This window comes from Nicotiana tomentosiformis, chromosome 5, assembly GCF_000390325.3.
Source record: "Nicotiana tomentosiformis chromosome 5, ASM39032v3, whole genome shotgun sequence".
Classification (NCBI taxonomy): Eukaryota; Viridiplantae; Streptophyta; class Magnoliopsida; order Solanales; family Solanaceae; genus Nicotiana; species Nicotiana tomentosiformis.
The window spans coordinates 66,357,090-66,372,031 of NC_090816.1; the positions used below are offsets into that span (position 1 = coordinate 66,357,090).

General features: G+C 40.1%; 1 protein-coding gene across 1 annotated transcript; it reads right to left on the reverse strand.

Annotated features, from left to right (window-relative positions):
- Nucleotides 1-7,090: 7,090 nt before the first annotated feature.
- LOC104098581 (coniferyl alcohol acyltransferase) lies at nt 7,091-8,582 on the reverse strand. Its single transcript, XM_009605353.4, has one exon. The coding sequence runs from the start codon at nt 8,512-8,514 to the stop codon at nt 7,147-7,149; it is 1,368 nt and encodes a 455-aa protein (XP_009603648.1). The 5' UTR covers nt 8,515-8,582; the 3' UTR covers nt 7,091-7,146.
- Nucleotides 8,583-14,942: the final 6,360 nt, after the last annotated feature.

Sequence of the window (14,942 nt, forward strand, 5' to 3'; positions counted from 1 at the left end):
GCAGTGGAGGGGTCAGACAGTCGAGGGGGCTACTTGGGAGACCGAGCGGGAGATGTGGAGTAGATATCCATGCCTATTTGAGACTCCATGTATGATTATAGACTCGTTCGAGGACGAACTTTTGTTTAAGAGGGGGAGGATGTAACGACCCGGCCGGTCGTTATGAATATGATAGCCCCGCTCCCCTATTTATTTCTTATTCCATGCTCATTTATTGTTATGTGACTTGCCGGGGTAGTTGGTTTGGTTCCAAGAATGTTTCGGAAGGAATTGGGATACTTAGTCCCAAGGTTAGAAGCCTAAGTTGAAAGAGTTGACCGAATATTGACTTATATGTAAAGGATTCCGGAACAAAGTTTTGATGGTTCTGATAGCTCCGTATGGTGATTTTGGACTTAGGAGTGTGTTCGGATATTGATTTGTAGGTCCGTAGATGATTTTGGCTTGAAATGGCGAAAGTTGAAAAAAATATAAGTTTGAAAAGTTGAGAAGTTTGATTGAGAGTTGACTTTGTAGTTATCTACCGGTGCTCAACCGAGATACCCCGGTTAAGCAAGCCTGAGAGATACCTTCTACCCAACCTTTCCCATTAACGGTATAAGAATCAGTACAAGTGATAGACATGAAAAGGGTCAAGTGTTCCACATTCTTTTCCCATTATTCAAAAGGGATTCATTTACGATTTCCAAAATATTTCAAGTTTATAGATATGATGAAAAACATGTTTGCCAAATACCAACACTTCTGGTTCAATTCCCAACATCAAATACCACCCACAACCTGTCTACGAAGCCTCTAAGTACAACAGAAGAGTAGTATGGAAGTGCCGGCAACAAGGCCCCGGCTATACCTCAAAACACAAAGTACAACATCAAGTGACATCAGGCCCGGAATACAGTAGAGCTCACCAAAACTTGCTGAATATGGAATAACTGCTAACGAGGACCTAAGTTGCCCGCTGATGAACCACCTGCATCCATTGAAGATGCAGCGCCCCCGGCAAAAGGGACGTTAGTACATATAGAATTGTACTAGTATGTAAAGCTAAATGTCCTCTTTCAAAATAGAATGCCAATATAAGAAAGGGAAAATCATGGAAACAACAAGAAACAATCAATGATATCCAAAGGCCCAGTTAAACCATAACAATTTTTAAAATACAAAAATAATATATATTTTTGGTTGGGAGATCATTAGCACCGATATACCACCATGTTTTTAGCACGGAGTCCGATCACGCCCGACCGGCTAGGCTATCTCTCCACGAACAATGTGGTTTGACATGTGATGCGAAAAAAAGGTATTACCAAGAGTAGGAACCACCATGTGCGCAACATGGCATCCGATCTTCACCCGATCGGCTAGGCCGTCTTCCCATATATGCCGTGTGGGTTGACTTTCCAATTCACCACTAATATCCATCTCATCCCAATTTAGGGGAATAATCTCATCACATAAATCTCATCCCAAATAAGGAGAATAATAACAATCCACTCCTACACCGGCACGTGTAGTTTCAGGTGTGGGTTGTTACAACCCACCCTTCCTCGGTTCACTAATGATACTCCCAAAAATATTTTGTTTGCACACAAAGGAAACATAAGTACAAATACATTTACCTCATAACCTTTCACACCATGTATAGATTCATTGGTACTTTCAACCGCTTACAACATCATTATTTCATTGGCTTTCTTGGTCATACATAAGATTCTTCTTTCATGGCACAATAATTGTATTTCATATTCCACACTTTCATTTCATTACTTTCAAGGATCATCATCATAAACATCAACATATAGAATATTCAGGAAATCACAACTTTAAGTTCATTAGAAATGAAGACCTTAAACACAATGGATTTCTTTCCAAGTAATGGAGTAAAATGAATGGCAATCGAAGCACGAGTTAAAATCATAGACGAGTAACACACTATTTATTCTTGAAATACTTTTCCCAAAAAGAGCAATACACAATTTCAACTCTTGAATATGTAAGAAATCAAAGCACATTGGAATACTTACAAAGCATTGCATTAGTTAAAACAACCACATTTGGGTATTACTTGAGTACATAAGCTCTTAGGCAAATATATTTTCGAAGTAATTTTGGAACAGTTGAATCAAGGCTCATTTCATAACCTTTCTCACATCATCTCATTTCATTGGCACTACTGGCCACAAGTATAACTTTCATTCTTGGCACGGTGGCCACACTTTATATCTCCAACTCACTTCTTTCACTTTCAAGTATCTTTATAGATTATCAACAATATGAGTATTCGAAATCAAGGCCTTAAGTATATATATGAGCAATAGGAGTTTTAGACGCATGGAGTATTCTTTCCAAGGTAAGCATAATGGACTTTCATTTGAAACATGACTCAAATTCATAACATTTTCATACATATATCATACTCTGAAAACGTTCCCAAAGGATAACATAATATGATAAGAGCATCCGGAACACATCCGCAACACATTTTGAACACACACACACACACACACACACACACACATATATATATATATATATATATATATATATATATATATATATATATATATATATATATACACACACACACACACATATATATATATATATATTTCGACACAAAGTTCATTCAGAATAGTCGAATTTATTAGGAACAACTCAGAACATGGGAATTAGGAACTTGATCCAACTATACTTGAAACTTGCGGGAACATCATGGAATTCAATTCTAAGAGAGTAGTTTAGCCAACATACCTGAATTTTCCCCCGTAATAATACTACGATATTTCGCCACACTAAACAACTTCAATCTACAACAATGCAACACAATTGCACCAATATTTGCAAGATTTCTATACTTTAAGTCATTTAGACTTTTTTTATTAAACATCTAATGTGCATATTTTTCTACAACCTCCTACAATGGAATTTATTCACCTAATAACCACCTTCCACACAAATGATTCACCTCACAGTCGCATCTAGGCCATCCGCAACTTCCATTAGCATATGCATACCCAACAATTCACTCCCAAACCATCAACCTCATCAATTAAACCATTTTACAATCTTTACAACACCAACACAACTTGGGTTAGGCACTTGTGGCTTCCAATCACAATCCCATAAGTCCCAACACATATTTCATATATAAATAATCACCATGAATTAGTTAGAGATGGTAGGCATATCTCTTGTAGTGAGACTCTTGAAAATCTCAACTTGTAGTGTTCTTGACCAATTTGGGGATTTGAATGGAAATCTATGGATCATCAAGAATATTCCTAGTTAATATAAGTGTTTAGGACTAGTAACCAACTCAAAATTACTCCAAAAATGTTACCTTGGTTCATGGGAGGGAAGTGTTGAATGGATTTCCCTTGATAGAGCAAGCCCTAGCTCAAAGAAATGACTTAGCCACTCTCTCTCCCCGACCTTGGGGGTATTTATAGGGCTTCTGCATGTGCACACATGCACCTGGGCAAGTGACCGCACATCTGACCGCACATACGAGGCAACCCCCCCCCCCCCAATCTGCATGGCTGCGTATCTGGGCGCGCATATGGCATAGGTCTGGTAAAATGGCTATAACTTTCTGTATACATATCCAAATGACAAACTGTTTAATGTGTTGGAAACTAGACTCAAAGAGATTTAATTTTATAGGTATATCACCACCACCTAAGTCTTTATATTTTGGGAGTGGCATTTGTTTTAAGTCGGGTCCTATACTAATTGCGACATCATTTCCACTTAATGTATCCAACTTGTTCCACACAAATTCTTGCCATTCACAAAACTCCTTAGTACATTACAACATACCTTAAACATACATTTTAATTTCAAAATTATGTGGCTCTATCCCAAAGGTCTCATTTAATACTCGAATATGTTATTTCTAAATACCGCTGGCGCACATTAAAATCTTAAATTACTAGGAAATTTTGATGGGGCCTTACAGGTTACCGAGCTCGGATTTTGGTTTCGAAAGTTGGAATAGATCTGTCGTATCATTTATGTATTGTGTGCAAATTTTGAGATCAATCGGAGTTGGTTTGGTATGATTCGGCATTAGTTTTGAAAGTTAGAAGTTCATAAGTTCACTAGGCTTGAATCAATGCGCGATTCGTGATTTTAGGGTTGTTTTATGTGATTTGATGCTTCGAGCGAGTTCGCATGATATTTTAGGACTTGTTGGTATGTTTGGTTGAGGTTCCAGGGGCCTCAGGTGTGATTCATATCATGTTCGGCGTATTTCGGAACTTGAAGACTGCTGATTTTTCTGTTAATGGTTTCCTTATACGCATTCGCGAAAGAGGTCTCGTGTTTGCGAAGAGTATCTGAGAGGTAGGTGAGGATTTGTTCTTCACATTCACGAAGAGAGAAATGCGTTCGCGAAGGTATGGGAAAAGTGTGCATCGCGATCACGAGAGGAAGCTCGTGTTCGCGTATAAGGATGAGGCCAGCTTGGGCATCATGCCTTAAGGCTTCGCGTTCGCGGTCTGGGGGACGCGTTTGCGTAGGCTGAGCTCTGTGAGGCATAGCATTTGTGAGGGAGCCTTCGCGTTCGCGTAAGAGGATTTTTGGGCAGTTGAGTTTTGTGCTTAACGAAAGCGAGGCATTTTCCGCATTAGCGAAGAAGCATCTGGGCAGACATATAAATATAAAAAATGAGGGTTAAAGTTATATTTCATAATTTGATTTTGAGAGCTCGGATTGAGGCGGTTCTTAGAGGGATTTTGAAGGAAGTGATTGGGGTAAGTCATTCAAACTCGGATTTGGTTAAATTATATGAATCTATTATTGTTTTTATCATTTAATTAGTGTTTTGGGTTGGAAACATTTGGGAATATTGTAGAAACTTTATAGGCTTTAATTTGAGGATTCGGAGGTCGAATTATGATTAGATTTGAGTAGTTTTATTATGGTTGGACTCGTGGTTGAATGGGTATTTGGATTTTATTAATTTTGTCGGATTCCGAGACATAGGCCTATGTTGACTTTTTGAGTTGACTTTTTGACTTTTGTTAAAGAACTTAGTTTTGTCATATGGAATTGATTCCTATAGCTTGTGTTGATTGTATCGAGTTATTTGTGGCTAGATTCGAGGCGTTCATAGGCCGATTTGCGAGGCAAAGGCTTATTAAAGTAGAGATTTGCACGGTTCGAGGTAAGTAAAACTTCTAAACTTGGTTCTTATAGTTTGAATCCCTAAATTACTTGTTATGTGGTTGGTGTTGAGGTGACGCACATGCTAGCTGACGGGCATGTAGTCGTGCATCATAGAAATTGTGACTCAGTTAATTCTGTGCAATTGTGTAGTCATTTTATCTGAATATTATTGGTGTGCCCTATGTGTTGAAGAATTTGAGCTGTGATTTATGTTATAAATCATGTTTAGTCTATGTGTTGGTTCTATTGGTACCCACAAAGGTCGTTCTTTTGTTTTTGAGTTCTTTGCTTAAATTGCAATTATGTACTAAGTCGCATTCATCATTGCATATCATATCTCAGTCTCTATTACCATTTAATATCACATAATGTATTATTATTTTGGGCTGATTAGCATGAGTATTGTGAGTTCGAGAGACTGGAGAGATTGATGATTGAGTGAGGCCGAGGGCCTGTTTGTGAGTGATTCATGATGGGATCGGGCTGCGCGCCGCAACAGGTATTATTGACTCATGATGGGATCGGGATACATGCTGCAACAGGTATTATTGATTCATGATGGGATCAGGTTGTGCGCCGCATCAGGTTTTATTAGTGCTTTGGAAGGATTCGCCACTCCGGAGTCTGACATACTAGCAGTGAGCACAGGTACCGTACAATGCTGAGTGACTGAGTGTGATGAGCAAGAATTGAGACGGTCAGATTGAGTACTTTAAGAGTGTAAGTATGTGAGGTTTTCATTGTGTGGCATCACATATGACATGCACATTGACATATAGATATAGAGATGTAATATTCCTCATATCAGTCATACTTGGTATATTTTATCTGTATTGAGCTTAACTATTAAACCTGGAAGCATGTCTACATTCCTGTACTGTGTACAAGCAGATATGAGTTACTCTGAGATATTATTGTCATATTTACTTTCATTTCTTTACTGTTAAATTCTGTATTTAGACGGTATTGGTTGAGGTCGTCACTGCTTTCAGCCCAGGGTTAGTCTTGTTAATTATTGAGTACATTAGTCGGTTATACTCATACTATACTCTGCACTTCGTGTGCAGATCCAGGTGGTATTGGGCACGGCGGTTGCTGATTTTGGAGCTTTATCAGTTCGGAGACTATCGAGGCAGCTACTTTGGCATCCGCAGACCTTGACTCTCCTTTTTTTTCTTTTTAGTTTATTTATATCATTCTACCTTCCTAGACAGTGTTTTAGCAGTCAGACCATGTTATTGTATAGATGTTCATGTACCCAGTAACACCCGAATTTTGAGAAATTTTATATTGAGTTGCGGTATTTTCTTATCAGTTATTTTATGAGATTTTACTCTTAAGCATATTTTATTATGTTTTTAAATTTAAAGATGTGTGGTTTATCGTGATTGTCATCTTGGCTAGTATTGCGATAGGTGTTATCACGGCATATGAGATTTGGGTCGTGACACATTGCAATAGTCTTTGTTATTTTTTCAACTGTAAGTAATTGTTTTATCATCAACAGGTTCAATATTAAGATTCTTAAAGGTTGAACCATAGAATTTAAATCTTGAATTTGTCTGAGCCACATAAATGTATGTAGTGTGTAAATACAAAATTTGAAAATAGGAGATCCTTAATTAGGAAAGCTGCTTCTAAATTAGGAATGTGACTGCCAAACCAAGTTACTCCCTCCGTTTCAATTTAAATGACACACTTTCCTTATTAGTCCGTTTCAGACAAATTTTTATATTTAGAAATAATTTAATTTTAAAATTTTTATTTTACCTACTTTACCGCTAATGAGAAGTTTTTATACTCACACAAATGTCAATGGCCCACACTTAACCTTTTAGGACCACATATTTCAAAAGTTTCTTTTGTTTTCTTAAACTTTGTGTCAAGTCAAACTACCTCAACTAAATTGAAGCGGAGAGTGTACAATAATTTCTTTGTACCAACAATTTCCTCTTTGTATATACCAGAGGCTACTAGCTAAAGAAGTTTAAGATGATTTGAAGTCATAGGTTGAAAAACATGCTCTGAATCTGATTCTAATGCCTCAATCATCTCAGGCCACAAGATAGCTGAGATAGTCCAAGATCCATCACCCTTAGCACCTGGCCTTTGGTTAATGTAACCAACTCCAAGCTTTTGTATGGTGGAGTATACTGTTCCTACAACTGGACTTCCGAAGCCAAAATCTACTTCAGCCACCGGGAACCTCCGTCCAGATGAGACAACAATCGCTGGACCACCTTGGCCGAGGACAATTTTCGCGAGCACCAATCCCGGCTTGTTACATTCAATCCAATCAATTAAATCTAAGAAATGTTCTGCACTTGTCACTTTAGAGATGGCGTTGTGCACGTTATTCGCGACATTTGCTATAGATGCTTGCTCAATTTCATTGACACTTGCTTCACCAACAGCTATAGATAAAGCATTCCCAATATAATTCTCCATTACTTTCTCAGTGTTACATATCCTTGTTCTTCCATCAACTAACCATCCCATCTTGCACTTCTTGCTGTGTCCTTTATCAATTGCCTTGACCATAATCTTCCATATGTAAGCCGAGAACGCCTCGATTTTAGTCCTTTTGGTACCATCGAGTGAAGCCAATTTTTGCAACCTGTCGATATTCGACGCATCAATGTAGTATAACCGCTTAAGCAATGTACTCGGGGTCGATATGTGGAGTATATCGTGAAGAGAGCATGAAATAAACGATTTGTCAAAGGAACGGTTGTATATAGGTGGGTACCGAGCACGAAGAAGGTACCGTCGGTGGTCAGGCGAGAAAGAGAGCGGTTTTTTCCTTGCAATCTCTGACCACATTAGTAAAAACTTCGTAAAGGAACTAGCATCACCTAAAGCATGATCAAATGTGAATGTTATAAATATGCCTCCACATTCGTAATTTGTGAGTTGGACTTGTACTGGAAACTCCTCATGTATTGGAACTAATTTTCCCTCTAGACACTTGTTGAGATTGTAGAAGTCAAGCTGATTTAGTGAAATGCTGGCTTGTGCTACCAAAAATAGAGCACCGGTATTATCACAGAGAATTTCAGGCTCATTTGTTTCTGGATTTGGAATAATTCGACCAGCAAATGGGTAGAAATGGGAGAGGCAATTAGCAAGGGAATTTTTTAATTCATCAGCGACTGAAGCTGATGAGTCGTTATGTTTTGCTTTGTGGTAGACGTAAAAGTAGGTCACTGGAAATCGTCCACTGAGAAGGTCAAGGTTTGAAAGGGTGAGAATACGAGGCTCTGGAATTGGACCAGTGGCTTTTACTACTGATTTTCTGATGATACTTACTGCGTAATCACCATTTCTTGCATCTTCCAGTGCCATGATATTGCCTAAGGAACTTTAATTCGTCTACTTTATAGTTCTACAATAGAGTTTGGTTGTGGTTGATACGAGGTATTTTGGACGCTTTTTATAGTGAATCAATTAGCAAATGGAAAGACAAGTTGATATAATGATGTTGTATACGGTCGGAATCGAACCCGCATATGATATAGCAAGTTAGGCTCGGTACATGACAACCAAAGGTTGAAGATCGACCCCGAGTCCCACCGAGCTAGAACCCGGGGTCAGAACGCCTGTCTTCGAGAGCATTGAGTCCATAATCTAGGAGTCGACCTTAGCCCCGATCGAGATCGAAGAAATATTGTTAGCATAACCAACATAAGGCCGAAATATTCGTGACCGGTCAGGTATTACGGCGGGAATCTCGGCGCGTATCAGTAAGGAACCGACAATCAGCTAATCAAGGAATTGTTTACCTTTCATTGAATTGTACCTAAAGTAAGATTCCTCTACTGTATAAAGGGGGGAGGGGGGTCTGATAATTCATTCAAAAAAGAGGAAATACGCATCCCAAAGCAATACATTGTTATTATTTCTCTTAAGCTCTTGTTCTTCTATATCTTGATATCGATCGAAGCGTACCTGGCTTGAGGGTGGTTAACCTTCCAAGGCCGATCCTATTCAATTCGTGTGGTTTGCATTTACTTTGTCATTATTTATTTCAATTACGATCTAATTTATCATTTTGTATCAAGTTAGTCCACGTATCCTTAAAATCACTTACAAAATCAATTGTTATCCGCTTTTGAGGGTAAACAGATGTATGTAACCATTATGATCTAATTTAGTCATTTCATTTCAGGAAAAAGGGACGATCAGAAGTCAGTGTTAGTGAAATGCTTAGCGAAGATTGCATTATGAACTTGGACTTGTTTTGTAGTCATGCTGAATGTGACACGTGCTTAATTTTACGGTTTGGCAGGAATTCACTCACACTAGTGCTAATGTTATTAAAAAGAAAATTAACCTAAATAGGGTCCATTATTTCTCTGCGGAGTCGTCGGATTTACCCTTTTTTAAGTCCTACACGAAACAAATATGAGCAATTAGTTTTTCTTTAAACTCTGTCCATTGGATGTAGAAGACATGTACAAATTTAATTAGAGGTTCTGTTTGAAAAAGAATAATATCTTTTTTAATTTGAATATAATTTAATTTAAACTTTTCAATCTCATTCTTAAAGGTAATTTTTGTAGACACACAAACCGTTAATTTTAAATCTTTTTCTTTCTTTTTAAAATTTCATGTCAAGTGAAAATACGTCACATAATCAAATGGAGGTAATAGCAATTAAAGATGGGTTACGACTGATGGCGGAATCGACTATCCAAAGCCCGAGATACCTGGAATATGCGCGTTGCACTGTTAGCACTATAAATTAGTATAGTATCTTATTGAAAATGCAAGTGCTAAAGTTCAACAATATGACTTCATCAGTTATAGTGCGTCCTTTTGACAACTGGGAATTCAAATGGGGACTAGGTAGCAATTATGAAGTTCAACAAAACAATTATGTCACCCCCAATCCTTCTATCATGAGGTAGCTTATGTGTACAACAAATATCAGACCATTCCTTCTGCAGTTTCAGATTTTAACATTTAAATTCACAATGTATAACGATCAAGATGTTAGTTGAAATAACTACTGTATAATAAATAATGGGAGAGCAAAATGATGCGAACAAGAAAGAGGTAAATTTGAATTGTTAAATGAAAAAATGATTTAATGCACCTTTTTCTCTTAGATAATTGTCGGTCGTGCGGGTTAAGTAGTGCAGTTGTATGAATTAATTGACCGTAATAAACTTCCAATTACTTAGATGATTATAATGAGCAAGAGACAACTATATTTGTTGACTATAAATTCCGATGATCTCTTCACTGAATGTTCTTGATTACCCGAAAAATCGGATAACGTTAAATTTAGATATGGTTTTAAGGGTATGCAAATTTCTTTAATACAAAATGACAATACAGGTATTTTTTGCTATGAAATGGGAAATGATGGACGGGAAGACTGAAAAATATTAGAAGAACAAGCACAATGAAATCATAATGTATCTTGGAGGACCCTCGTCTATTGCAGTATATCTCCCTTTTTATAGTAGAGGGTCACTACTTTATCTATAACAACATAATAAAATAATACATATAGTGGAGAACCCATGATGATTTGTCTCTCCCTTGATTCTCGCCAAGATTCTCTCCCTTGGTGCGGTTGTAGCGGCTCTTGTGTGCGAGCTTGGCACTAACTCGAGCTTGGTGCTAGATCGACTCCCCAGTCTTAGTTCGAGCTCGGTTCTGCCTTGGAGCATCGATATTCGGGGCCTGTGTCGATCGGCGTTGCCCTGTAGTCCGATTCAGACACGGGCTCGATAATGATATCAAGTTTTGCCGTTGATTGATCTTATAGCTCGAAGCTCGACGTCTCTACTTCGGAATTCGTCCGAGCTCACCATGTGGATACCCTTCGATTGAAACGTCATTGTCTCTATCGGTCTTTATGACTGAGAATCGGTTTTGACCATACACAGATAGTTCCCTCGTTTCTCGGAAAGGATGTGGCGAGGAACGATATGATTTTTCTGCGGCTCGATCAAATTTATGCCGACGTTTCTATCGAACCCGATCTCGACGTATGTGATAGCTATCCTTTCAGCTCGGTTTTACCGAGGCATTTAATGTGGGTCAGATGGTGGTCGGCCACCGCTGATACCGAACCTTCAAGCCTTAGTCTATAAATAGTCTTTCCACATAACTTTTACCACTTTTGCGCCTTCTCTTCTTCCAAACTTTCCTATTTATCCTCTCTACTTCGCTGCTACGGGGTCGTCCATACCAGAATTTTGGTACTGTCTATTTCTTCCTTTGCACTCTTTCCTTTCATATCAATGGCGAAAACTTCAAAAACCGTACCTCAGAAGGAAAAAGCCTCTTCCTCACGGTCGTCTGATGATAAGGCGCCGGTGGAGCCGTCAGTTCATGACTATGTTCCTGGCCCGTGCATTTTGAAAACTGAATTTAAGGTGGAGAACCCTTCCTCCGTTCCGGGTCGATGCGAACACGTATCGATGTATACATGCTCTATAACGGAGGATCTCCTTGAGGCCGTCCGAAAAGACTGCAACTGGGGTTCCGAGGTCGTGTTGCAAATTCCGTCTTCCGATGAGGATGTTACTACTTACGTGGAGGGGTTTTTAAGCGTTTACACTTATTCCTTCACACTGGGACCCGTCGACCCGGTGATTATTGATTTCTGCAAAAGGTATCAAGTCACCCTTGGCCAAATCCATCCCTCTTTATGGCGTATAGTGATCTTATTGTGCTTCTTCTCTATCAAAGCCGGGGGTTGGATTTTTCTCTGAACCACCTCATACGACTGTATCGGCCTCAGATCTTTCGAGGACTAATCAGACTTCATCGCCGGGCATCAAAGGCATTAATGTCGAGTATCAATGAAGACAAGGATCGAGGTTGGATGGGTCGCTATATCCGAGTGAGGACCCGTGATCTCATTCCGAGGAGAAGATGCCGTTCCCTGAAGAATGGAATTTTGACCGTAAGTGATTTTTGTTCACGTTTCAGGTGCTTTTTCGATTTTTTTTGATGTCCTTCCCTGATGTTCAGCTGCCCCTTGGATGCCACAAGCAGTGCCCAACCTCGAGGACTGGGTTCGAAAGTTGGCCTCGACCTCCTCTTACGCCGAGCGCGCTCGGCGTGATTTGGCAAAAGGCAGATGGGAGGCCAAGAACCATGGTGAGGTTTTTTGCTTGTTTCCTTCGAAGTATTCTTTGCATTATATTTGTTACCGATTTCCTCTTGTGCAGGCGTAACTAGGGATGCAGCTTTGAGGCCTTTGAATGGTGAAGAAGGAAACAAGTCCCTGGTCCCTAAACAGGGAGAAGATAAGAAGCGAAAAGCTTCCTCTCGGTTAGAGGACCCCAAGCCCAAAACTCGCAGGGTGAAGAGAAAAACAATTGCCCTTTCGATTGACTTGGTCCAACGACTGAGAGAAGAAGAAGAAAATAGCTCCTCGGCTTTAGTAGTCCTGTCTACGGAGGCCATCGAGGTTGCCAGAGATTCCGAGCCGATGGCGGCTGTGCCTATCGGGGTTGTTTCCGAAGACCAGAATCTCGACCGGAGTACTCCGAGTGATTTGCTCGGGGCTATGACAATGGGTGATTCGCCTTCTCTTCCATCTTTTTCTGAGGAGGCGCTAAAGGAAGCTCGAGAATTGAAGACTCCCGATATCGGTGTAGGCTCTGGTGCAGGGGATCCTTTTAGGGATTGTTTTACTGGAGTCGACGATGGTTCCGATATCGATGACGCTTCTCTTTTATTAGAGGAGGCTCAGCGTTTCATTACTCGGGTAATGATTCTTCCATACTTCATTTCTTTGTTCTTTTCCATACTTGACTCGTGTTTCTTACTGTGCAGGCCATTAGTAGGTTTCGAGTCGATCTTAGCCAGTGTGAGGCCGAGCTCCGGAAGGTCTCAGGTGAGAGAGATGCCCTGCGGCTTCTTTGCAGCCAAAAGGACGAGGCTATAAAGGACCTCCAAGCAGATTTGGCTAAGGTCCGCGAAGAAGGGGTTGAGCTCGATAAGCAGGTGAGACTCGTTCTGTTAAAGTATGGGTCTGACTCAACCGTGGAAGTTAACCCTTCGTTGTCTCAGTTGCAGCAAAAGATCAAAAAGATCGGGTTACTTCGAGAAGAAGTCGATCAAATTTGAGCTGAATGCAATCGGTGGAAGGAGACCCTCGACCGCCTGGCAGCGGAAAAAGAGACCATCTTAACAAAATTATTATCTGCCGACGTTCAACTTCGAAGTGTCAAGCAAAAGGGGTCGGTTCAAGCTAAGAAGATTGAGGAGCTTGAAACACGACTTGCTGAGGCTAAGGCGGAGCTTGAGTCATCGAAAGTCTTGGCAGATAAGTCCATTGCTGTATATCGGGCTGATGCTGAGGCTGCTCAGATGGAGGCCCGGGCAGCGGCGAAGGTCGCCGATACTCGAGCTCATTGGGTTGCCGAACTTGCTAAGTGTAGGTCTCGGAGGGAGACCCTCAAGGAGATACACGCTTGAGGTTTCGACCTTATCGAAGAGGTAAAAAAGGCAAAATAGCTCAAAGCGGAAGCTGAAGCCTTGGCTTCTGATGATGATGATGATGATGGTAGCGAAAGCGGATCCGAGGACGGGGAAGAGCTCGACCAGGAAGCTTAGTTTCGAATTCTTCATGTTTGTACATTAATCTTGTAGGTAATTTTCGTATATATATGTATAATCAGGTCGACTTGTTTTTGTTCTGTGAAGACTTTTAATCGAATGTTGACATTGTAGTCTCTCTGATCGATCAGATTTGTAGCCCCTGGGTTTGCTTGTTGAGTCGATGATTCAAACTTTGAAGGAACATAATCCGTAGATGTAAAAAGTTGCTTATTAGCAGTCGAGTGAATATTTGGAACTTGAAATATTGTAGCCCGTAGGCGTAATGGTCGAGTGCGTGCTTGCTCTTACTTGAGATAAAGGTAGCCCGTAGGCTTAATATTCGAGTGATTATTTTGAACTCGGAATGTAAGTAGCCCGTAGGCTTTAATAGTCGAGTGAATGTTTCGAACTCGAAATGTAAGTAGCCCGTAGGCATTATAGAGTGAGTGGTCTATTCGAACTCGGAATAAAAGTACCTCGTAGGCTTAATAGTCGAGTGAATTTTTTGAACTCAAAATTTAAGTAGCCTGTAGGCTTAAATGGTAGAGTGAGTGCTTTGCTCGAACTCAGAATAACAGTAGCCCGTAGGCTTAATAGTCGAGTGAATGTTTCGAACTCGAAATTTAAGTAGCCCGTAGGCTTAAATGGTAGAGTGAGTGCTTTGCTCGAACTCGGAATAACAGTAGCCCGTAGGCTTAATAGTCGAGTGAATGCTTCGAACTCGAAATGTAAGTAGCCCGTAGGCATTGTAGAGTGAGTGCTCTATTCGAACTCGGAATAACAGTAGCCCGTAGGCTTAATAGTCGAGTGAATGTTTCGAACTCAAAATTTAAGTAGCCCGTAGGCTTAAATGTAGAGTGAGTGCTTTGCTCGAACTCGGAATAACAGTAGCCCGTAGGCTTAATAGTCGAGTGAATCTTAATTCTGGTTCCACAATAAATCTAAAGTCATTGCACATGTGTTTATGTTTGGGCCGATCTCTATGAGCATGGTTCATTTTGACCATTTGGCTCTTACAATTTTTCCTGTTGGAATCTTGTTGTGAGATGACTTTCTTGCATCCAAACTCGATGTATTTGAGGGCCATGATGCTCCCCCAGTATTTGAGGTCCGTCGGAAAGAGGCCTCGGATATTGTTGAAAGTGCAGCACGATCCATGGTTGCCGAAAAATCCATTTGGGAGAAAACCGGTCTAAGGGAAA